Below are 25,359 nucleotides of genomic sequence, written 5' to 3'. Positions count from 1 at the left end.
GGTAAGTCACAGGCACTCTTTATGCATTCTGTACTGCTCCTTCGCATGTCTCAGATGTGACCCGCTCCCTGCCCATCTACTGGCCGTCTTAGCCCTGAGAGATCATTTCCTGTTGTGCCACTTACAGAATGGGAACAAGGGCATTTTAGATGTGCATCTTCACGTGGTTTATAAACCTGCGTTGTACTGCCTTCTCCTATGTGCATCTGGCAGCTCCTCTGCAGGGCTGACAGGAGCAAAAGCCAGACTACTTTGCACATATATATTGGATGCAGGCAAACAAATGCCATTCCTGCCAGGAGGAGTTGTCATCAGGGGAGGACAAGGCACATGTGGCTGGAGCTACAGTGGCAGTAGATGCACTGCAGTGTGATCCAGAGGCACAGGAGGCAAAGGGAACTTGTCAATTGACCCTCATGGACATCCTGCACCTCCTAGTATGGCTGGGTTTCTCCATTTGGTATCAGCCAAGACTTGTCCAATGCAATGAATATCCTGAAATTCAGATTTAGCAGACCTCAACACTTCTACAAAATTCCAACGTCGGGGGTTTTTTCTCTCTACATTCACACACCAAGCACCATTCCCTGCTCTACAGCCCTCTAATCAACCTCTTATGCAGACTGGGTGCCTTGAGTCTAGAGTGGAGTGTTCCAGAGCAGCATGCCTGAAAAGCAGCAAGCATTTGTTGTGGCAAATGTTGTGGCAGGAGTTGAGGTACAAATATTAAAGTGAAGGTTCATGCTTCAAGTGTACTCACTTGCCTGTTTGCAAGATTTTATGAAGCATTTAAAATATATACTGCTCTAGGGCACAGATAGAGAACCAGATCAAATGAGACTAGCCTCACAAGAGTGTAATGAAACATGAAGCAAACATGCAGAGATAAGATGGTGCAGTACACTAGTCCCGGTCAGCAGGAGAGCAGATAATGACTGGATGTGCTGAGTGCAGGATGCAGGTGGGAGGAAGGAATATTGACAGAGCAAGGAGTTTGCAGGAGGCTGCAGTCATGCGGGGGAGACCTGTGTGGGGGAGACCTGTGTGGGGGAGACCTGTGGTGGAGGCAGATGAGACTGTAGGAAACGCTCAGGCAGCAGGGAGAGGAGGAAGGGGAAGGGGCAGCAGGGTGCCTTCGTTTCCTCTGCCAGCTGCTCCTCCGGGGGAAAGTAGGTGAAGGTGGGCAGCAGGGCTGAGGTGCTGGGGCAGCTCCGCGCCAGCGCTCCAGCCGCACCGGTGCAGCAGAAATCGGCCTGCGAGGGATGAGGGTAAAAGGGGCGGCTGCTGCTGCTCCTCGGCCGAGCCTGGAGCGGCCGGGACAGCCCCAGGGCTCGGTCCCGACAACGTCGCTTTCTGCTCCCAGTGCGGGCGTCCAGCGACCGGGCAGGGGAGCGGGGCATCTCCGGGCGGCGCCGGGCAGGTTTGTCTGTCTGCTCCGTGCGGAAGCGCTCCCCCCGGGCAGCCTTCCACCTTCGCCTCTTCCTCCTCCTCCACTTGCTGCTGCCGGGCCGCGTCTCGCCGAGGGGTGTCAGCCCGGGCAAGGTGCGGGCTCTGGGGAACAGCGGGAGGGGTGGCCGGTGCTGAGCTGCTGGCGGTGAAGATATGAAGATGCGCTGAGGGGGGGGTGGCCGGCGGCGAGGGTGCACCCCGGGGAGGTAGGGGGCGCATCCCGGGGTGGGGGGTGAAGCTCACCTCGAGAAGGAGAGGGGAGGGGGCCCTCCTGGGAGGGGAAGGACGGGGGCGCCCCGAAGAGAGTAGGGGTTGGGAGGGCGTCCCCCGGGAGGGGAGGGCGCACCCCGCAGCTCCCAGCCTCCCGCAGAGGCGCGCCGGGAGCCGCCGGGCGGTCGCCTGCCCACCTAGGGGAGGCCGGGAGCCGCAGGGGCACCCCCCTCCGCCTCGTCTTTCTCTCCTCCCCTCCGCCGCCTCCCTCCCTCCCTGCCCGCCTGCTTGGGATGGTGGAGGGAGCCGGGAGCACCCGGCGGGGCGACCCTGGGCGCGGGGGGCGGCTCGACCCAGCCCGGGTGCAGGGGGGGTTCCGCGGGGGACTCCGCCGTCTCGGGGCCCCGCAGCCCCCACCGCCGCCGCCGCCTCCGCCACTGCCGGTGATGGCCAAGGATGTCCTCGGAGGGGGAAGCCGAGGCGGCTGCTGAGAGCGGGCCGGGCAGCACCCCCGCGCCGGGGCCCGCTGCCGCCGTGCGGGAGGAGGTGAGCGGCAGCGGGGGTGCCTGCCCCACCCCGGGCCGAGCCGGGAGGACCAGGGGGGCAAAGGCAGCCCCGCCGCGGGGCCGGGTTGCGGGGCGGGCGTGGAGAAATGCCGGGGAGCCGCGGCGGGAGGAGGGTGCCCCAGCTGGGGATGTCAGCGGAGCTGAGGGAAACCGGGAAGCCAGCCACAGCCTGTTCGCCCGGCTACCTGCAGCCGCGCCGCGGGGGCAGCCGCCAGCCGCCGCGGTGCGGTGCTCGGTGCGGTGCCGCGCCGGTGCAGTGCCGGGGTGGCCGGCGGGACTCGCCGGGCCGGCGGGGTAGCAGCAGCCGGGCGGCCGCTGGCAGCGGGGTTTTACCGACGGCCCCCCGGCGCCCAGCCCTGGTCCCGGTGCTGGGCTCGGGGCGGTGGCTTGGCGCCTCGGGCAGCAGTTCTGCACCGATGCGATGCGGTGGGGGGAAAGGAGGCCTGGTCTGTGGAAGTTCGGCTAAATACGCCCCTTGGGGTTTGGCCTAGGTGAGCCTGCTGCTTCCCTGGGACTTCTGAAACGGTCAGGAAAATTGCAGCTCTGCGAGGCGCTGGTGTAACTGGCAGGAGGGACAGACACAGTGAGGGTGGTAAGAGGTTTGCAGCCTGCAGCTCCGTGACTTTCAAGTGTTTTGGGTCAATGGAGGAGGCCATCCCTCTCCTTTTCCCTTGGGGCCTAGGCATTCCTGTTGCCTAATCTGTAATAGAAAACTCTATAGAAAATACAGCTTGATAATGTTTCTTCAGCTGGGAAGCGCTTACTGTGGCCTTGCACATCACAGGGAGGGAATGATGGATGTAGCTGGGTGTTGACTCAAAAAATCCTGAGCCACAAGGCATTGGCCAGACGGAACTGCAGGGCTTTGTGGCGGTAAGTGACAACGCATGTACAGTCCTGCACATTCGGGACAACAAAATCTCCTAGATTAGGAGTGCCTGAGATTTTTTTCTACGCGCAATGTAGCCTTTGCTCCCAGCTGTTTTGACAGGTCTGCCATTTACGTTGTGTAATCCACGTGCAGATTACAGAAGTGATTTTACTTTCTTCATAATACAGAGTTAAATGTACATGCTCGCAGGAATGCAGAGAGCAGCCTTAAAGCAGGCAGCGAAAACCAAAAACAGAAGTTAAAGCAACCCCAGAACATTGCTGTGTGCAGTTAGTCTGCTTAAAGCTTTTGTTAACAGGTCCCATGGCTCATCAACAGCCTCATGGTCCTGTAGTCAAAATCTGGTAGCCTCAAAAAAGCCTATCTGAAGCTGCAGCATACTTAGACTACAACTAAACAGCACTTTTTGAAGTACTTATAAAAGAAAACAGACTTTGCAGCTCAGGTTGAAAAAAATGTCCTCCGTGGATGAAAATTAGGGTTTTTCTCCTGTACAATTGCTTTCTAAACACCTGTGACACAGCTCACTGTGAAGAGCTGTGACTGAATCCAGGATACAGCTGCTGTTCCAACAGTAGAGCTCCCCAATGTAATTACAACCCTGCAGAAGATCAATAGATGGTTAATGCTGGAAGGGATTTTTTGATTTATTTGGTCTATGACCAGGAGCTACAGAAGGCTTTCCAATAGATTAAGTTTGCCATAAAAACATCCAAGCCATTTCTAGACGTGGGAGCACTTGATCTCTCTGCTAAGCCCGTTATATCTTACTTCACTCACCCTGTTCTCAGTTTTTCTTCTGTTCTGACACAAACATTTGCACATTGAGTCAATATCTTAAGTTCCTGTAACAATGATATCTTAACACTGCAATCCTACAGTATTGGTCTTTTCCTCATCCTTTGTCCATCTCCATGTAAGTAGTCTTTTTGTGCTTGGACCTGCAGTTGCAATTAAATGCCCAGTATTAAATGGGCATTTCACAGGCTTCTCTATTAGTCTTGCCATTTATACATTTCACTTAAATCAAAAAGCATGGTCTTAGATCTTAACGGTAACTAAAAATTTCCTCTATTGGGTAATGATGTGAGATAAAACTCTGAGCTGGTAAGAGAGAATGTGTCTGAAGTCTAAGTTTTTGTTCTTGAAAGCAGGACAGTGCAGCTGTGGAGCAGGAAGGAGAGAGGCTGTTCACTTACCTGCTGCGGCCTTTGTCCTCTTCTGCCAAGGACCACTCAGATTTGCTGCTGACTTTGCTGAATGTCAGAGCAAGCCCTCAGATCAGCTGCCAGTATTCTGATTTGGGTTTTTTTCTGTTGAGATATCGATTGCTCGAGCTGGATGATCTGGAACAGCCGTGGTGTAGGATTTTACCATTCCATCAACTCCTGCAAAAAAGAACCAAGATCTTTCAGAGGAGGGAATGTAAAGGATGTGTTTTTCCAAATGTTTCAGCAGTTACTGCTGTACATTGATTTTCTGGACATATTTGACTTGGCTTTCTTTCCTGAGGTAGCAGAACCTGCTGCTCTGTACTGCCCCGGTTAAGCTGCAGACTAGTGGTTTTTCTTGTCTTAGTTATTACTGTGACAACCTACACCTACATTGAAGAGTCAGTAGGGACTTTTCTGCATTTCTGCCAATTTACACTTAAATTGGGAAATGGTCTTAATATTTAAATCTTTAAAACTTGGTCAGAAATTGTTTTTCTTTTTCAGGAAAGTGAAGCTGGTGAGTACAAACATCATTTATTTGCTTCCATAGCCGAGTAATCACTGAAGAAAGCTGAAAGCACACACTTGACATTTTGAAATATGTATTTGTCTTGTCTGTACTGGCAGAGTCAAACAGCAGTTGTCCATACCCAGTTTTATCTTCTCTTCCATATGTAAAACCTTTAATTGGGCATGACATAGTATAATCAGTTAAGCTATTTAAATAAAAGGGGGGAAACCTCATGGGTTGATGTTCCTGAAACCCATGGTCATCAGCTCACTGACAGAGATGTTACAGAATGCCTCATCTGCCTTTTACTGCCAAGGCAAAACACAACAGGAGCTCATTTCAAAAGTGCTATTTGTGGTCACAACGGCTTCAAAGGTGTTACAAGTTAGGAAAATAAAGATACTGCTTTGCTTGCAGGCTACAGCTTCACAGATTGTCAGGTCAAAAAGTGGCTGCATCCTTTCCTCTTAAGCATGCCACTGGAGAGACATCTTCTGCTTGAGGAATTAACTCCATTTAGTTCTCCAGCTTTTTTATTCCTTTCCCCTGATATGAATGTCAAATATATTTATTTTATTTGTCAAGACTTATTTGATGGCCTTAAAAACATCAGGCACAAAGCCCATTAGAACTTAGACTGGGTGCCTTTATGTTGTCCCCATCTATGGACTGAGGTGTACTCATGGGGCTGAGAGGTGGTGGGGGAGGTGAGGCAGGTGACCCTCTCAGGTTTATCAGGCCTGCTGTAGGTACAGCTTCCTCACCAGCAGTTCCCCGTGGTCTGATGAAGCTCCCTCCCTTGCAGGAGCCTGTTTGCTCCCCACTGCCTCTCTGACGATATCTTCCTCTAGAGGCCTGTTGTCATCCCCAGGACTTCTGTGCTCAAGAGAAACAAACCCAAGAGCAGGGGATGGAGAGGAGAGAGGGCACAGGGCCTGTGATAGAGGTTAGTGTTGTTCCCTGCCACCTTTTAAGCAGAAGCTGCAGAGGGACCATTGGGTACCAGTCACCAGAGAGGGGCTATTTCGCTTGTAAACCTCCCCACCAAGAGCTACGCAGGACACTGACCCAATGGCCTCTGCTCGGAGGAGAGCAGAAAACATGAGACATGGGTCCTGGGGAAGCTCCGCTTTTCCTTCCCCTCAAAACCACTTCCAAACCTTTTGCAAAAGACTTGCTCAGCTAACGCCCTGAATGATAGCTGCTGCTTAGCCTGCTGGCAGGCGGTCAGCATCCCAAGCAAGTATGATTGACTAGTTACTTTTTATGCAGTGCACAATATTCCCCCTCTTGTGTGAGGGTCAAACAGGACAAGCCCATTTTTACCTCTCCTGCCTGTTTGTTCAGCAGACAGAAACCAAGGAGTGCACCTCATTTCTTGATCCAAATGGTCTCCCTCATAGAGACAAAGGAATAAGTCCAGCAATAGTGGCATCAGAGGAACTGGAAAGCTTTTTTTTTTCATGATCATGCAGTTCCAGGCAGTATTTGCATTGCAGATCCTGTTGTAAGAAAATCGATGCTGAGGCATCACATCTTTATTCTGCTTTTGTTCTTTTCGCTGTCCCACTTTATCTTCTGATCACGTGTCTGGTTTTGGTGCCCTGAAGTTGTCTGTCTTCTCTGCATTTTACACGAGAAGCTGTCGAGGGTTTAAAAAAAATAGATAGGAAACATCAAATGCGTGTGTCTGAGCTCTGAAGGGCAGCCTGGGATTCAGGTGAATGGGCTTCTACAGGCAAAGTCTTCCATCCTCTCTGACTGCTAGTGCTCCCTCGCCACCACAGCTGAGACAGAAATGAGTTTCTCCTTCTGACTGACTTTCCCAATTCCCTCCAGGAAGGGAATTCTCTCAATGGAGTGCTGGGCTTAAGTGACTGGGGAGCTCGTGGAGCTCTGATATTGGAGGGTTATAAGGACAATTTAGGCACATAGCTGTTAGGTATGTAGATGTTGTCTCACAGGAGAAGGAGAAACCAGGTGACTCGGTGGTAGGTCCCCTCCAGACCTGGTTTCTAATGGTAGATAGACAGTCACCTGATACCCGTGGAAAAGCAATGAGTTTGTACACTTTTTTGAAACCTCAAATACCCTCCTTGTTCTCCCTTTCTCATTTCGGAGACCCCAGAAGATTATCTCCCTCCAGAAGGGAAATGTGGATACCAAGGATGCTTTTCAATCATTGCAAGCCATTGCAAGAGTGAGGTAGGAGGTATCTTCTCCTCCGGAACAGAGCAGGAGGCTTCCTCTCATCTGTTTCTACATCTTGAAAGAAAATAGCTCAGATCATTGTCAGTGACCAGGAACATTGTGGAAATGGAGATTCAAAAGAGTGAAATGTCCCCAGGAAGTCTCTAGTGAGTGGGACTTGTTTCTAGCTGTGTCCTAAAACACAGTAGTGAGTTAACACCAAAAGCAGTGGCAGCCGAGCTATCGTCAGCACTATAAGGCCTTTTCAGTTGTTAGTGACACTGTAGATAAGTCTGTGTTTGATTTTTCACTTACAGCAGGAGTTCTGCTTTTTGGAAAAGCATGGTTAAGTAGTTAATTAGTTTTTAAATTCTAATCATGGAAAATACAGTTCACTCAAGAGTTCACTTTCAGACTCTAATCACTCATCAAGCTCCTCTGAGCTTAAAAACTGTAAAGTTAAAAATAGCACACAGTGAATCTTTGAGGTCACAGTTGCTACAGTGGCTTTGTTAACTACCCAAAACTCTTAATGGGCTAACTTCATGTAAGCAGCATTGGACAGAACAGCTGAGGAGGTGTTACAGCAGGGATGCTGCCGCTGCCCACAGGGTCTCTGCCAACACGAGCCCACGGGGCAGGTCAGGGGCAGAGGCCGCCCATACCGGCTCCTCCCTAAGCACCGACTGCACTGCCCACAGCACATCTTATCCACAGCCGCAAAAGCTGGGAGGAGAAGTGCCTGGAAGGAGCAGGACAGATGGCGAGTGGGAAGGCTGGGGGAGTCTGGCTGCGTGTGGTGCCGGCAGCTCGGCAGCACCAGGAGGCTGGCAGCCATCCCAGAGCTGGGTGAGGGTTGTGAAGTGGTGTCTGGTGTACCTGGCAGCCACTCTCACAGTGCCATGTGTGCCACCAGGAGAGGATGGAGGGGCTTACCCCCCCAAAGATGCCTGAGCTTTTGACTTCTGTGACTTTGCATCAGGTGAATAATGTACAGGAAATCCCAACTCACACATAGCACCTTTTCTGTACGGCTGAGGTATTGTACATCCCAGTTCAGCATCCAGCCAGTCAAGGCTTTGTTAAGGAAAGACTGGTAATACAGGGAAGAAAGCATCTGGAAACAACTGGCTGGTGAGAGTGGTAACTAGTGGGAGCTGACAGCAAAGGATGGCAGGTCACAAAGGTTCACGCTCCTGACAAGAAAGCTAACGACCAGTAATTGGGGTGTCCTGCAAATGTGGGGTCTGCATAATCTGGCTATAATCAGGGAAGAAGATGGCTCAGTCAGAGACTTCTGCAGGTCACAGCATATTTGGATGTGGGAGAGAAGTGATTTGTGGCCACCCATTAGTGGCTGGAGTCCTTTGTACCCATGCTATAGATTGCCATTAGGAGCTGGGCTGGGAATTGTGGAGTACAACATTTGGTTAGCTGGTAACAAAAGTGATTCAGCATGAGGCATCAGCATCTTACTTTGAGGAGGTCTCACAAACCAGAACAGTGTGTCCTGGAGTACAAGAGCTGGAAGAGCCTGAGTGGCCACAGGCACAAGTCGTGCCATCTCCCCCACCCTGCGATGGGCAGGGGGAGCACGAGGCACCATGGAGGCTGGGTGTTAGAATCTGCCAGTAGGGTTTTGACAGCTTGGGGGTCCCTCTGAGGACCAAAAAGTTGGAGAAAAACACCCTCGGTCACCGTTTGGAGGTGAGGTGGCCAGCCAGAAGTGCCAGTACATGGTGGAGGAAGGGAGTAGTGAGGACTTGTGCTGAAAGGGTGGCGATGGGAGTCTGTCCGCAGGCCTAAGGTTTGCCGTGGTCGTCTGCAGGGGACTGTCTGTCAGCAGGCCAGGGCAGGAGCTAAATCCCCTGATTCCCACCAGCTGGTACTCAGAGTGGCAGGATGTGACAGCTCACGTGCAGATGAGATGCCTTCCTGGAGAGTGCTGCTGCAATGCTCATGTGACAGCATTTTATAAGTGATATTTTTTCAGTGTCTTTGGGAGATATAAAAAGGTGTGCTGAAACCATGCCATGGGTCAAAGTCAAGTCAAGAAATAAAATCCATGTGTCCTGGCTCCCAGTATCCCTTTTAACCATTAGGTTTTAAAGTGAATTTTGAGTGAAGTTTTCACCTGCTGTGCTGTCACGTTGTTGCGGAATGTCTTGCAGAGATAGAAGAGAGAAGCAAGAGGGAGACAGAAGTGATATTTATGATGAAGCCTCTTTTCTCACAGGGAAGCATTAGCTGCAGGGATACTACCTCATCTTAACAGAAGCATCATTATAAAAAAACCTGACAGCACTGAGGTCCCAGCTGTGTTCAAAAAGGTGCAGAGGTGGGTAAACACAGTCCCTGAATCTGACAGAGCAGCTGAAGCCTGAGCAGTGGCTGGGTGTTATCATGAGGGATGCTCAGCTCAGCAGCGGCAGGGAGCTGGCACAGCCACAGCCAGATCCACGGCAGCCCAGCTCTGTGGGGCTGGCAAGTCCTTGGCTGAAGAGTGGCTAGGAGTTCACACATGGGAAATGGGAAGGCTGGAGGCTGAGAGGTCAAATCACAGAGCCACCTTGTTCTGGTTTTACTAGATGACAGGACAGCTTTGCTAAAAAGTGAGAATAAAAATAAAACTTAATGGTTCTGGGCAAAGCTTTATTCACAGTTCACTTTAAAAGACTTCCCCTGACTTCACTGGAGCTTGGATGAGTCCTGGATTATATTTCTTCTGAGAACCTGAGAGATGTTTCTGTCCCCCATATAAATCTCAAGGTGTTCCTTCAGAGTAAGCAAAGATTAAATGCTATTAATAAGAATGAACTGTTTTTCTCATTTGCAAAGTCTCTAAACGGAGGCATTCAGTGACTATGCTGCAAATAGCTGATGAGGAACTGACTGCTGGGCTTCCTCCTCACAAGGCTGTCTGTTTCTGCCTCCCTTCTTTCGCCCCAGGGAAACCGGTGTGTGGCTGTTGTCCAGCCTGGCTCAGTCCCTCACTTCCCCGTGTTGAGACAGCGGGAAGATCGGGCAGGGCACACAGGACCTGTGGCTATGATGAGAACAGTAAAGCTCAGGACATGCGCTTTTCAAGAATGGGGAGAGCACCTGCAACCCTAGGGACCCAGGACTAGGAAGGGACAAGCTTTAGTAGACCACCGAACTATGGCTCTAACATCCACTGCTGTAGGCTGTTTTTTTTGCTCAGCAAAAAAGAAAAATACACCTGCCGGAGTATCACCGGCCTCCTCTCACTGCTCACTCCTCTCCTACCCCTGGAGAGCTGCATCTTGTGAGTGAAGGTGGGTGTGAAACAGGTATTATAGGATTCCTGTTGAACCCAGCTGGGACTTAGTCAAGCACACAGGGGCCAGCAGCTAGCTACTCTTCCCTCTCCCCTCCTTGCTCTCCCCATCCCTCCCAGACTGAAGCAATGGGAGCTGGTCCCAGCAGCCCCACTGCTTTCCCTTGGTGTCTGTTTTCCCTTCATGTCAGCGAAGCCATGGCTAACACCAGTGCTGTCAGCAGGCTGCACCAAGTCCGTTCCCTGGGGCTGTGGCACCTCTGTGTCACCAGCAGCTTGCCCAAGGGCGCAGGCAGCGGAGTCTGGCACTCAGGCTGGAGCACACTCCTGCCCAGGCGTGGATCACTCTGCTCTGCAGCCACAGGATGGACAGAAGGACAGACGCGCATTGCCATCAATTCTTCCAGGAGCTCCCTGCAGCGCAGGAGCAGGGGCAAGAGCACCTGCCCAGAACCCTGCATGCAGCAGGGCTGGCCGCTGGCTGTGGTGGGGATAAGCAGCTGGCTGGGCATGAGGCAAGCTGCAAAATACCGAGTGGCACAGCTACATCTCATGCCAATCACTCCATCTCACTAATCTGGCAGTGGCAAGGAACTGCATCCCAGGAGCTTTCCTGAGCATGTGTGTTGCTTTTATCAGTTGACTGCTAAGTGTTGAGGTAAACCACATTGTTATACCTATAAGAATTACCCTGTGTCTACTAGGTATTCAAGGCACTGATATTCAAGGCAAGGGAGTGAGGTATATGAGCTAGATCTGATGTGTATGCTTAAAGTGTAGGACAAAAAAAAACGTTCTTTGAACTACTTGTTTGCTTTGAGGCAGCTTGAACCCAGCTTTTCTTTCCCACTGAACTCATTCTGATCATTAACGTTACTGGGAAAAAGCCTCTGCCCCCAGAATGTGCTCTTTGTTTTGCTGCTGAGTCAAAAGCCAGTGGCAGCACCATCAGCAATTTGGGGGGAAAAGGGATAATTTTGTTAGTATAGCATTTTTGCTAGCTTGTAGGAGGCTGCCACTAAAATAGCCCTGATTTCTATTTTGCAAATGGTGACCACTTTGTTGCTAGGATTCCTTGGCGCTGAAGGTGCAACTGCACAGCTTTCCTTGGAGCAATATGTGGGAGCATCACCAGCAGATGTGGCTGGGGCCAAATTCTTCACACCACTTGCACACGTACCCTTGTATTTTAGATAGTGGCTTTCCCATCCTGCTGTGATATGTGGCATATATATTGGTCAGTATCCAAATGTCTTTCTTTTCTGGGTTTTCCTTTATGTCTGCTTGAAGAACTCAGAAGTATCCTGCAAGAGCTACTGCTGAATCTGACATTTTAAAGGACTGGAGGCTCTTTCTGTCTTGACCTCTGCTTTCCTCTTCTTTAGATGTTAGCTTGAATTCATGAAGGTCAATGGTGTGAAATAACAGTCTGTCTTTGTATAGTACTTCAGGGGGGTCCAAGTATCTGAAATTTAGGTGAATCAGCAAGATTTGTGCTTTTTCATGGTTTGTCTTGTCCTGCGATAGGGTCTGTGGGGGACAGAATTTATTGCTGCCATTTTGTGCACCTTCCCACCCTGAGACATTTCCCCTGACAGCTCTGTCAATGGAAGGAGGAGATTAAATCTCTGCATGGACTTAACAAGAAACCAAGTGATCCCTGTTTACCACAGGAGGGCAACTGCCGAAGCGAATGCCTGAGTCAGTGATGCTACAAACATGTGGAGTGCATGCAGGTTATTTTTTTCAAACCAGGTAGCATCCTTTCTGCTTGGCTTTGATGTCACAGCGCCCACCTGCAGAAAGTTTTCATTCTCATAGGAGTTTTGTGGCAGAAGAGCAAATGGTGTATCCAAAACATACATACAGCAACCAATGTCCTATACGTTCAAGGACTGGAGGAAAATTTTCTTTGATGCAAAATGACTTTTTCTGTTACCTTCTACCTCTTATATTTCCCTTTCCCTCCATGCTGGCAGCCATGCTGAGAGCACTTGCTACTGGCTTAGCATGAGTGAAGGGTAATGGGCGTCTTGCTGTTCAAGACGGATGGCAGGAAGGATTTTGTTTCCAGTTCCCCAGGAGGGGATTTATGAGGTGAGTGTTGTATTAATAATATCTCCCCTTTCCCTCACCGGGCCTTATTATCGATGCCCCAAGTGGTGCCCAGACTGAGTCATATGGTGGAGGAGCACTTCTGCCTGTCACACACCAACGTGTGGTTTAGCACAGCCCTGCAGGCTCCTTCCTCCCTGTACTAATGAGTATCTGACCAAGGAGTTCACTTGACCCTGGAAGGCCACAAAAGGTTGTACTCTGACTCTTCTCCTGCAATTGTCTTCTCCTTGGTCACCCCAGACTTCTTGGGCCAGTCTTTTACCAGGATCACCTCAGTAGCTGGAAGGTTATATCTGCACCCATGTCTCTTACAGCTGCTTGGGGAAGGCAGGCAGAGATCTCCTTGCTCTTCTTGCATCATGTCTGTCCACTGCACAAATGGTGAAGTGTTTCTTAGCACCAGAGGTTGGTCCTGGTGTCAGAGCTCACCTCAGTTATGGTTAACAGCACAGCCCATGGCTTGCCTAGCAAGGACTTGGTGGTCCTCTCTGTGTTATGTCCTGCCATGTGCATCAGGAGGTGCAATGTTTTCCACTGCCCTCTCTCTTTCAAGATGGAAGAGGTCTCGAAGGCAGAGACAAAAATCTGCTTTCATCCAGGCAGGTCACCACCTGCCAAAGTGTGTGACTTGTGGTTATTGATTATTCTTTCCCTTTCATGTGTCTCATTGGAATATATTAATCACTTGTATAAATCTGGAGAGACAAGTGAAATTATGACTGGTATTAATTTATCCCTGTTTTTTTCTTCTTGCTTCTCTACTTTTATTTCTTTTCTTTCAGTTCTATGTCAGTCTTTCACCCATTCTTTTTTTCCCCATGGGCAAGAAGATTATTCTTGCTCAGTAAAAGAGGGGTAAAAAAAACAAGCAGAAAAATATAAGATTGACTCTTTGCTCACATGAGTAATCCTGAGCTGTGGGGTCGTTTTGTTGTTGAAGACATTGATAAAGTCACCCTGTAGCCCCGAAGCCAGGTCTTGGCAGAGAGCAGAATGCTGTGATGCCACAGATCTCGCTGAGACACAGCTGCAGCGTCAGGCCTGCAACATGCTGTCACCTCCATGGGAGTCTCTGCCCCAGTTTAGCACAACCTTATCCCACCCTCAGGCTGTGGGGAGGAGATGGGGGCATGGATCTGTTTTCTGGAGAACTTTCCTGTGACTAGAAAGCAGCCGCTCAGGAGCACTGCTTTCCAGGTCATAGATAGGCTGGGAGTTCTGCTGGCTTGTGGGATGCGTTGGTGCTGTCAGATTCAGTGTTTCCCCATTTGATCCCCTCCCAGGTCCTTTCTCTGGGCCCAGTTCCCTGCTGCCCCTGCCCGGTCTGGCCGGTCTCTGTCCTCGCCTGCCAACGCACTTCCCCTGCCTTGGTGGCACCGGCATTCGGAGCATGTCCAGGCTATCCTTTGCTGTCCTCCACCTCTCCCCACCCCCTGTGGTTCCCCTTCATTTCTCTGTTTCCATTCAGGTCACATCTTCACTGGCCTCTGTTTTCTCTCATTCTTTCCTTTCAGACATGATAGCATTTTGCTTCAGCAAAATTGCAGCTCTTGATGTCAGCAGCAAGGGCAAACACATTCACACGTGGGGTTTAAAAGGACAGGAAACATTTTTGGCATGATTTCCCTGAAGGAGAAATTTAATGCTTTTGAAAATGGGGAACCCAGATATCTGACTGCGAACCAGACACAGACCGTCAAATTTGGGCCTCAAACTGTTCACAAAACAAACAGTACAATAAATTCAAGCTGTGGCAGCATATTTCCCGCTTATACAGCTCATGCTGGAGTTGTTCAAAGAGACTGAAGCATTAAGTCTGACAGAAGATAAAAAAGTCCTTTTGTCAATAGGGAGCTACAGAGAAATAGTAAACATAAGGCAAAGTTACATATCAAATTTTTAAAGACTGTAACTCTAAAATAGATTGATTCACTTCCTTTGGACTTTGCATACTATTTCTCCCCCTGTATTGGGGTCAGTTTGGTGACTTCCAGTTCAAATTTTTTTTGCCCGTCAAAATCAGAAATGGACAAAACAAGAGGTTTCTTGTCGCTGTAGCTATTTGCATGCTGTAAACAGTACTGAGGCAGCTAGAAAAAGAACAGATGCTTCAAGCCCACACTGCCATACAGTTACTTTTGGAGCGAAATAGAGCAACTAATGAAGAGAGTACAGCAACAGCAAGCTAGGTAATAATGTGTTCCACTGAAGCTTTGGGAGGGTTTCTCTTAGTATTGTGTCTAGGGCTGCATGTGGGATTACTCCTGGCAGTGAGTACTGGAAGTGTGAGGAGCACTTCAGTGTTCATGTAACACCCACAGTCTTGTTTTTATGATTGACACTTAGCTTCATGAAGATAGTTGTCTTGTATAACTTAATAGGGTATTTAGCCATTAGATCATCAGAATTGTGCAGGAATAATTACCAGATTTGACACTATGCACTGGAAATAAGGATGAATTCACTGCTGGTAACAGATACAGTTGGCATGAATATTAGCAGGCTGATCTGACGAGCACAGTCCTACAGAGGGATCTGCTTCATTCATTCGATAATTTAATTATTCAATCCAAAGCCAAATCTGAAGTTACACATTTCAGGGTGGAGCGTGCAGCCAGCCCTTCAGCTGTCCTCAGAAACTGACTCAAAAAATACCTGGTAGCAAAGTAGGTGAGTGGTTGAGCATGAACCCCCAGGGTGGTGCTGGCCAAAAATCTACTAATGCAACTCTTTGAGACAGTAAAAAGGGGGAATGAGTGGGAATGGGAGCTGATTTTATGTTTTGGTATGATGCCAGTGAAATAAAGTGTTGAAGTCCTGTATCCACTTATAGGGTACACATTTAAGAATGATCTCAAGGTGCTGGAGAGAGAGCAGAGCACCAAAAAGAGCTGGAAAAAAGGCTGCACAGTGAAGGACTTAAAGACCTTGACCCATTTAAATTGTCAAAAAACAGGTGAGAGGTGTCATGATTAGAATTGAGAAGTATCTTCATTAATATGAAAGGAGTCTTTCATTATCCAGAGAACAGGTATCTCCACTGCCCTGAATGGGGGCTCAAGTGGGACGAACTTACAATGGCAGAAAAATTTCATCACCAGAACAAATTACAAAGTGGATTGCAGGCTCGTCATTTCTTTTAGTCTATCAGTTAAAGCAGAGTGTCTTCATGGAAGATGAACTTTTACCAGCCACTAGTTACTGGCAGTACATAGGACTGTAGAGTGAAACTGCATTGCCTGGGAGATGCAGGAACTATGTGGAGGAGGCGTAGTGTCTCCCAGCCTTAAGCTGTAAATGTAGTTTGGGTTGTAACAGAAGCTGAACCTTTTTGATCCAGAATAGCCTTTCAGAGTTGACAGGGGAAATTTCTATGAATACCTGTAAGCGCTAAATAGCTGTCTGGCTCTTTATTATATCATAAGGGTCCCTGCCATCACAGAGGGACAGCCATGTGGCCAGTGAGTGAGTCCCACTCTCAGACATACTCATATCCAGAGGTCAGCAAGAGCAGTGAGACACCACCAGTACAGCAGAGCCACCAGAGTTCCAGGTTAGGCACTCAAAAACCTGGGCTGGTGGAATCACTCTGGGCTTCTCTGAGTGTGGCCCTTCCTCCCCCTGCTAGCAGGGGCGCTCACTTGGAAGAATGGGGACACCCTGACCACCTCAGCCTGCACCCCAGGACATGCATTATTTCTTATGTAACCATCAAGAGGAAGTGACCTAGAGACACAAGCACAATTTGGCCACCCAAAAATACGTTGTTCTGGTTCTTCAGCATCAGTCTTACATTTAAAACACGCCTTTTAAGGAGAAATCAGGGTTTGAATGGAGGTAATTTTTTGCATTCTTGGCCACCCCCAATGCAGTTGCTTGCAGGCTCACTTAGAATGGTTATCAGCCACAACTTACCTGCCTGTGTCCTAATGCTTGTTTGCCAGGAGCCAAGGGATGGGTCAGAGAGCTGAAAGCCTGGCCATCAGTCCCTTGCTCTTGCCACCAGAGCACGCTCAGCTCCAGCTGCTGAGCGGGGACGCGCCAGGCGGTGCACTCCCCCTCTGCTCTCTCTCCACCCCTTTACACTAGGCGAGATTAGCAGCCCAAATCTCCATGCTGCTACAATACAGAGCACGTTTTAATTATTTTAATTATGGTTGCTGCAGCCAGAACCCAATCTGGCTGCTGTTGAGCCAGGACAAGAGCTGAGTGGGTGTGCTCCATGCCAGCCCTCACATACCTGCCTTTGATCTTGGGCATCTGCCATCGGAGGGTGTCTTTGAAGGCAATTGCCCTTTCAGATGCTGCCTGGGAGTTTTATCATTTGCAAACTAAGTTTTGCACAGAACTTTCTTGAAGGAGAAATAATCAAAATGTTGCCAGCCTGGAAACTCCTGTCTGCTACAGGTGTCAACTGAAATTCCAGTTCTATGTCAGTAGTTAGGGCTTTCCAGACTGTTTTCCACCAACCGCGGCAACAAATTAAATAGCATCTGTCATTTAGTGTCTCAGAAGGCTCCACGCCACCAGACAGAAAACAGACCATGGGAGGATGTGGAGCTGCCTCTGTGTTTTGCATGGCACACAGATTCTTTGCTCTGCCTGAGCTTTCTGGAAATGATGAGCTAAAAAAATCCCAACCCAAACACGGAGCAGCACTGCGGGGCTGACCACTTGGGCCAGGGCAGCTCAGTGCAGGACTGTCCCCAACCCTTGGCACTCTCCGTAAGGCCCCCAGCCCTCTCCACACATGCAACCTTTTGCCCATGACATTTTCGTCATTTGTGCTGAGATCTACTAAAGAATTTGGGAACCATTTCGTTGTTGCTTTTAAGTGTGGAAGAGTAAAGTGAATTTTGGCTTCTGATTGTGCATAGTTTGGATAAGAGTTAGCAGGAGTTTCCAGTCCAGTGAGGTGCGATGAGAAGGGAGGCCTCTGAAAGCTGTTTAGCAGCATGCCAGGTTATAGCAAGACATTATTTACAGTATGTGTTTTTAACACAACTTGAAATTCATAAACAATAATACTGACAGCTCAGCTGTTCTTCTTCACAGTGTTCTATCCAAACCAGGAGATTTTTATAATTTGTACTGTCATCAGAGCTCTTTGGGACCTTTTGGTGAAACATTTTTCAAAGCCATCCGTCTTCACAGAAGTGGTTGTAGAATCACAGAACTGTTTGGGTCAGAAAGAACCTTCAAAAATCATCTAGTCCAACCCCCCTGCCATGGACAGGGACATCTTGCACTAGATTGGGTTGCTCGAAGCCCAGTCCAACCTGGCCTTGGACACTTCCAGTTATGGGGCATCCACAACTTCTCTGGGCAACCTGTGTCTCATTTAAGCTTCTGTCAGGAGGTTTGTCGGGTCAACACTGGAAGCAAAGCCCCAACAAGCAGGAGAGGAAGGACACTTCTCTTGATCTGGGTTAGAGACCCAAATACGTGAGTCCTAGCTTGCAGGCAGAGTGCCTGGTGACTGAGCCTCCATCGGTTCTGGGACAGTCTTTGGTTCTGGCTTTCTGTCAGGCTCTCTGACTTTGCGTTCTTCAATTATGTTTCTCTATTAATATTTTCCAGCGGTTATGCTTTTGTTCTACATCAAAACAACACAAATCCCACAGCATTCCTCAAAGGACGCAACTCCTGTTCGCCAGCTGGCCCAAGTTATCATGGAAATTATTAGTTTCCTTAAGCATTTTTTGTACTCATCCAGAAATACAAGCTTGCCTTGTTTCAATCTGAAACACTACGCACAGAAAGGAGAAAATTCCATGTAGCACCACAGACATAATGCTTGCAAGAAGGTGGTATGTTAATTAATAAAGTCTGGGAGCCACTGGTTTAACATATTAATGAATTTGTTAAAGAGATGGCAGGATATGTTTCCTTATTGGATTTTTGAATGTCTGATACGTCTACTGTAATTATGTTCTATTTCGTGTCCTTCTTACAAACACTGTAATAGCGTTTCTAATAGTATGATTGTGTTAGATAATTATTTCAGCAAAAAGAAGGAGAAATAAGGGCATATATGCCAAATGAACGTGTTCAGAACTTGCAATAGGAGGGACAGCTGTGGGAGTAGACCCTGGAAGAAAGATCCTTTTATAACCAAGGACCTGTGGAGAGTGGGATCTGCTTAGGAACAAAGGAGAGTATGAAACAGTGGGTCCAAAGAGCCAGGAGAAAGGAATCATGTTTTTCTCAAAGAGTTTTGAACATGAAGACCCTGCTGAACTGGACTGGTAGGTGAGTGAATCAGAGAGATGTGGCAGTGGGCTCCATGGCTGCTGATCTTTACTAATGAAAAGAGGAGAGAAGATGCTTTTTTACAGGATGCAGTGAGAACAGTGGCAGTAACCTGGCTTGGGCTGATCCAGCCGTTTCAGTGCCATGGCTTGAAGACCATTTTTGAAGTGTTTCCAGAGAATACATACAAAAATGTCATGTTGGACCTGCAAGCCTCTGAGCTGCTGCCGGCCCATCTCAGTGCTGCTCCAGGACTGGTGAGACCAGAGCCATCTCTTCCCTCTACAATGAAATGGCATTTCATGGAGCTAAGCACATTAGGAGGCATTTGCCTGCTCTGATATGGCTACTGATAGCCCTAACCAGCAGGGCTAGTTGAATCACCCTTTGGGCAGAAGATAATCTGTGGGTTGCAAGTTGGACCACTGGGCTGCAGAGTGGAGAAGTTGTTAGTCAAGGGAAGTGAGATAAAGGGAGGTGGGGATGGCAGCGCCTATGGCAAATAGAGTCTTAACTGATGCAGGACAGCCCTCTTGCATGGCTGTGCCCAGGGCCAGGCTGACAGCGCTTCGAATAAGTCACAGAAAAAATTGGTGTTCCCAAAGCTGCATGGATGACTTAAGCATTCACATTAAAACTGACTGCTGGACATCTTTTGCTGGGTCCACTGGCTTTCTTTACAGTATTAACCCTATGCACTTCTACATGAGAGGTACCTGTGGAAACCTGAGTGTGAACTTAAATTCCTGTGTTAGAATGCACCCAGCTCTTTTCTTCTGCGCAGTCCCAGTGAGTGGAGTAGAGAGATGTTCATTTTTAGAATTTTCTTCACCTCTAGAAAACCCTTAGGGGTAAAAAAGGGTAGAGGTTTGCAATTCTTCATTCCAGTCTATATTTTTGCATTACTGTAGCACTTTAAAACTCTAATTCCTTTTCAAGAAGAGACAAAGAAAAGAAGACAGGGATTCTTGGTGCAGTTTCTGTGAGTCAGGAGAACCTGGGACTCTGACCCAGGGTCCAGTGTAGAACTGTGTCAGGAGCCTACACTGGGGCAGTAACCACACTGGGACAGAGTAGTGGGTATTTGACAAGAGTCTCAAGAGCTGAAACTCTCCATGACTGTGTGTAGACTCTGGGATTCACACTCAAAACTCCCATAGTTATTTTTCTGCTCATTTAGAGACTCCTCAAAGCCACTTTTTGGCTTTCCTCAAGGTTACCAGCAAAAGGCTAAGAAAACAGCATTATTTTTACCCATATAAAGGTATTTTCACTGCCCTACATACAGAAAAGTTATGTACCGTGTCCTTAATAACTCACTTAGCTTCTCTACACCCATTTTGGCTGCTGTAAAGACAATACAGCTCAGAATAATTATTCTTTATTCTGACACATACAAAAGGTTTGGGATAAGAATAGAATTTTTTTACAGAGTACTTCTGGATGCAACAGGAAGAATCGAAGGCCAGATTCTGCCCTAAGTCCCTGCAGATGAATGCTGGTGTAGCTCCTTAAAATCAATAAAATTACTCTGCACTTATACAGTGTCAGATTAGAAGCTAGGAATTCAAAACCAAACTCTGTGAAATCTAGTTTGGCAGTACTCACAGCAAGCCATAAAACCCTCTATAGACCCTCTATAGTTACTTAGAAGTGGTTCTCTGTCCCAGAAAAAAAAAAAAAAAAAAAAAAACAAACCAGAAAAACCAGTATTAAATCTGACCTTATAGCCCTGCCAGATTAGATGCCAATGCTTCCATCTCATTGAGAAGACAGTAAACTCTTCTTTCTAGTGGCACTGCGCTATTATTTTGTGAGTCATAATATGCTGCTCCTTAAGTTCCTTGCTGGTTCAAGATTACTTACTGAATCCTGATTGCTGTGGGTCCAAGATAAGCTATACTAGGGGAGAACTTTATCCCTGTAGGAAGAAGGCATTTCCCAAAGCTAGCATATGTTGGCATCTACGGAGCAGTTTGATACATTGGAGGTGGCCCCTTGGGAGAAGGACTAACAGCGCTGCTATTTTTGCATTAAATTAGGCTCAGCAGAGGGCATGATGATGCATGAATATCAGTGTGTATCTGCTTTCCCACTGTCATTTCCTCAGAGTTACAGGGGAGGCAAAGGATGGTGGTAACAAGAGGGATGCAGACAGCCCTCCACGTTACCTATCAGGGCAGCAGGAGGTCTTGCTTCACACACTCTGTGCAGACGGGCGGCTGCCAGCCAGCAGTGTCACTCATGCTGCTGCTGCTCTTTGCAGGGAGACAACTCCATTTCCACTAGCTGCTTGGCTCGATTTGGCATTTTTTGTCATAGCCCAACACAGCATGACAATGCAGCTGTTTCACTGCACCATGGCTGGGGTAAGAACTGCAATCACACCATCCCGGGGGATGCAGTGGGAGTATGAGAGTACGAACTCCAGCTCTACTTCGAGCCCAACTTTGAGAGTTGAAAGAGAAGGATGTGCTACATTTTAAATATTCATACATTCACCCTTAACTCCAGTGCTTAAGCTTACAGGTATTTTAGGTCAGAGCCGGTCTTCTAACCAGCCTGAAGCTATGCTGCAACCGTACTGTAATCCTGACAATTTTTTTCAACTAAATGTGTGTGAATCTAGTAATTTTCCTCATGGCTCACCTCCAAGAAAAATGGTGTCGATCATTTGGTAGGTTTCAGGGTTGGGTGTGAGTCAGCTCTGAGTCAGGCAGCAGCTCCAGCTCCACAAAGTGCTGGTCCCTTTGTGCTGGCACGACCCACGGGGCTGCAGCCCTGCAACAGATACTGCTCCCCAGCCTCCCCAGTAGCACTGTGCCCAGGCACGGGGCACCTGCAAATCAAAGGGGCAAGTCCACAGCCCCACACTTTTGGCTGTGCATGTGCTGCAAAGACCTCTTGGCCTCGGAAGATGGTGGGGTCCGTAGACGATGCTGACTGCAGGAAGGGAGAGGGGAATGGAGACCTGTCTTGCCCCTGTGGAGGGGCCCGACCAACTGGGGTGCAGGCACAGTGAGTCACTGCTGCACAAACAAATTCCATCCCCAGAGCCACGAAGAAGAAAGGAAGGAGTTTTATCCAGAGACTTCTGTCCCTGGCACAGTGTTTCTGTTTATATTCACATTTATTTTAAGTAGGGTGGTATCCCAGTCCTCAGGCAGTTGAGAGCAAAGCCAGACGCAGCCTTGAAGGCAACAATAACTGTGTGCATTGTACAAAGCAGCATGACTGATGGGTTCTTCACTCTCTTTGTCTTTCTCTCCCCCTCCCTGGTGGTGTGATTGAAGCAACGCCCTGTGAAACAGTCCCTGAGCGCCTGCATGTGCCGGGAGTCCCACTGGAAATGCCTCCTCCTCTCCATCCTCATGTATGGCTGCCTGGGTGCGGTGGCCTGGTGTCAGCTGGCCCGAGTCACCAAGCTCAGCTTCGATAGCTCCTTCAAAGGCAAGTCAATGATCTACCATGACAGTCCGTGCTCGGATGGCTATGTCTATATCCCACTGGCCTTCCTCTCTATGCTGTACGTGGTGTACCTGGTGGAGTGCTGGCACTGCCACGTCAAGAGGGAGCTGCAGTATAAGGCAGATGTGGACAGTGTCTATGAATGCATCAACCGCATGCAGCAAGCCACTCCATGCATCTGGTGGAAGGCCATCAGCTACCACTTTGTGCGGCGAACCCGGCAAGTGACCCGGTACCGCAATGGCGATGCCTACACCACCACACAAGTCTACCACGAGAGGGTCAACACCCATGTGGCTGAAGCTGAGTTTGACTACTCTCACTGCGGATACAAGGACATCTCCAAGGAGCTCCTGGGCCTAGAGAGCTACACAGCCACCAAGCTGAGGTTCACCAAGTGCTTCAGCTTTGCCAATATTGAGTCTGAGAACTCTTACCTAACTCAGAGGGCTCACTTCTTCACAGAGATTGAGGGGCTGGATGACTACATGGAGGTGAGAGAAGGCATGCAGCTCAAAAACGTGGACTTTAAAGAGCTTATGATGGCCTATGGGGATCCGGATCACCTCCCATGGTATGTGTCTCACTATGCTTTCTGGGTGGCAGCTATCCTGATGATCTCGTGGCCGCTCAGGGTACTCATAGAGTATCGAACTGCTTATGTTCACTACCACGTGGAGAAGCTGCTGGGCCTGGAGTACACGGCACCCACAGCAGCAGAGGAGCCCTTGTACCGGTACCGCATGCCCCGAGACGCCACGCAGGACAGCACTGAGCTGGAGTGGCATATCTGCACCAACCGGCAGCTCATCCCCAGCTACTCAGAGGCTGTGCTCATGGACCTGGCCGACTCCCCGGCCTACAACAGCTACGCGGTGTGCCGGTATGGCGAGACAGCCCACGGCTGCGAACGCTGCAACCATGCCTCCAGCACCTCCTCCATCTTCTCACGCCACGCGTTCCACAGCTGCAGCGGCAACTCCCGCCTCTCCCTCAACACCAGCCGCTTCTCCCTCTGCCGCGTCCACGGCTCCCACAGGACAGGGCTCTGGAGGAGCCGCAGCAGCAGCATTGCGGAGCGGGGCTGCCAGGACGAGCAGTGCTGCTCCTACTCCAGCCAGCTCGCTGTCAATGAAAACCCCCCAACCTACCATGACGCCCGTTTCTTCCCCGTTCTGATTGTGCACAGGCCAGAGGGGCACGACAGGCGGCATTTCTATGTCAGGCGCTCCTCCTGTTTAGAAACCTCTCTGTGACAGGCCTCCATGGTTCCTTGGCTCCACTACCCCAGGATGGGGCTTGCAGAGGTGCCACAGATGGGGAACCTGCAAGCCTCAGTCTCCACAGCAGGTTGGCAGGACAAGCTTCAGATTTTCCTCCTGCCATTGCAAGAGGACATAGTCACTCTGACCAGCGGCTAACCTCATGTCCAAGAACTTCTCCCCCTCCTTCGGCTGGTCTCCCTAGTAGTTTGTTCCCCTCTTCCTTGCACTCTTACATTCCTCACCCTTTCCTGGCTCCCCGGTTCTCTGCCTCTCCTCCCATCCCACCCTCAGTCTTTTTTTTAACATTTCAGTCACAGCGTTTGACTGCTGCTGCTGCTGCAGGATTTCGGAAGCCTGCGCTTTGCAGTGCATTTGCCCTCTTGGATGCCCTGCAAAGTCGGAAAGTCAGAGCAAGGCAAGAGGCGTGTGGCCAGCCAGAGTCAAGTCAGAAGGATAATTCAGATCCGCAGGCGCTGAGTCATCTCCTGCAAGCCCCAAACAAGGTGCTTTTTTATTTATTTTATTTATTTTGTTTTCATCGATCTTTTTTTTTTTTCTTCTGTCATTTATTCTCTCATTTTTTTGTATTTTCCTCCTCTCGGTTTTACTTCATCTTCCTTTTTTTTCAGTTTTCTCACTGCTGAGGATGTCTTTCAGGGTGTGATTGCCTTCCACTGGGCAAAAATAAGGTATTCACTGCACAAATGTCACTGACTGCTGACACAGCCACAGACTATGCCCCTGAGAAGTGCTGAGGACTTTCTTTCCAGAGCAGTGATATACACCAATACACCAATAAAGAAAAAAAAGCGTTTGCTCCCCTTGCCCTGCTGGGTCTGCAGCAGAGGCGCTGCTGTGTTTCCAGGTGCAGTTAACCTTGCCCAGCTCCACCCTTTAGCAATCATTGAGAGCCGTAATGTAGATCAGTGCCCTGTTAGTGCCACTATTTTTAGGACTGTGGGTCTGGTTTGTGTTTTTTTCATTCCTACCACTTGCTCAGAACAGCACAGGCTGGATGAGGAGAGAGTGGCTGGAGAGGGAAAGGTAAATACAGTATTAACACTCCCACCGAGAGTCTGGAGTTGTCAGGAAGCTCTTCCACCCACAGCATCTATTAGAGCAGTTGCAGAACGCAGATTTCCCTGTGCCCAGGGGAGGGGTTTTGGCCTAGAGCCCAGTGCCTAGATGCGGAGCCACCCCAGCCCGGGGCAAGGAGCACAGCTGGGAGCCAGCCCCAGCAGCCGCTCCTGTTGGTGCTCTGGGCTCTTCCCACAAGGCTTCCCCCAGAGCAGGTGCAGCGCCTTCCAGAGACTATCGGATTAGTCCCAGCAGTGCCAAACCCAGAAGGTGTCCAGTCCTGACGGAGCGGACAACTGTGCTCCGGGCTGTGGGCTGCCCTCCTGGCCCGGCCAGAGACCTCCCCAAGAGCCAGGCTCCAACCCAAAAAGCTCATGGCCACACTGAGGACCCACCAGGGACCTTGCACCTGCTAAACCTCCATCCCACAAGGGATGGTCATATGCTGAGCAACTCCGTACCATTTGGTCGTGTGGATGACGGAGATTATTATCCACCGTGACTCACAGGAGAATGCAATACAATCGCAATACAGTCACTTTGAAAAACAGTGTTGTCACTCCCTACAGTAAGTAGGTAAGAAAGCGAGCCCTGAGAGGGGCTGGCAACAAATGCTTCCTCCCAAGTCTGTTCTGTGTGTATCTACATGTAATATGAGACTTGTAAAGTCATATTCATATGTGTAGATGATATATAACTCTGCATACTTATATGGTGATTTCTTATGGCATTGACTGTTGCACCATGTTAAATACATTATGTTTTGGTTTGATGACTCATTTTGGATATGCTGTGTTTACTTCAGCTCCAGAAATAGAAACATTGGCAATACCTGGGTAACCTTTGCAG

General features: G+C 49.2%; 1 protein-coding gene across 5 annotated transcripts; it reads left to right on the top strand.

The window, feature by feature from the left end:
- Positions 1-1,130: 1,130 nt before the first annotated feature.
- Positions 1,131-25,289, top strand: LOC102098162 (transmembrane protein 151B). 5 transcript variants are annotated; one of them, XR_010473011.1, is made up of 3 exons: positions 1,699-2,205; positions 21,994-23,936; positions 24,063-25,289. XR_010473011.1 is itself a non-coding variant. In XM_065064587.1 (2 exons), the coding sequence occupies exon 2, from the start codon at positions 22,027-22,029 to the stop codon at positions 23,422-23,424; it is 1,398 nt and encodes a 465-aa protein (XP_064920659.1). In that variant the 5' UTR covers positions 1,131-1,542; positions 21,994-22,026; the 3' UTR covers positions 23,425-25,289. The 5 variants fall into 5 exon arrangements, 4 of the variants coding, with proteins under 4 accessions (XP_064920659.1, XP_064920661.1, XP_064920658.1 ...); XM_065064587.1 differs by lacking the exon at positions 1,699-2,205 and adding an exon at positions 1,131-1,542 and having other exon boundaries at positions 21,994-25,289; XM_065064589.1 differs by lacking the exon at positions 1,699-2,205 and adding an exon at positions 1,538-1,655 and having other exon boundaries at positions 21,994-25,289.
- Positions 25,290-25,359: the final 70 nt, after the last annotated feature.

The sequence above is a fragment of the Columba livia genome, chromosome 5 (genome assembly GCF_036013475.1).
Source record: "Columba livia isolate bColLiv1 breed racing homer chromosome 5, bColLiv1.pat.W.v2, whole genome shotgun sequence".
Taxonomy (NCBI): domain Eukaryota; kingdom Metazoa; phylum Chordata; class Aves; order Columbiformes; family Columbidae; genus Columba; species Columba livia.
This window is presented reverse-complemented; position numbering and strand designations above follow the sequence as displayed.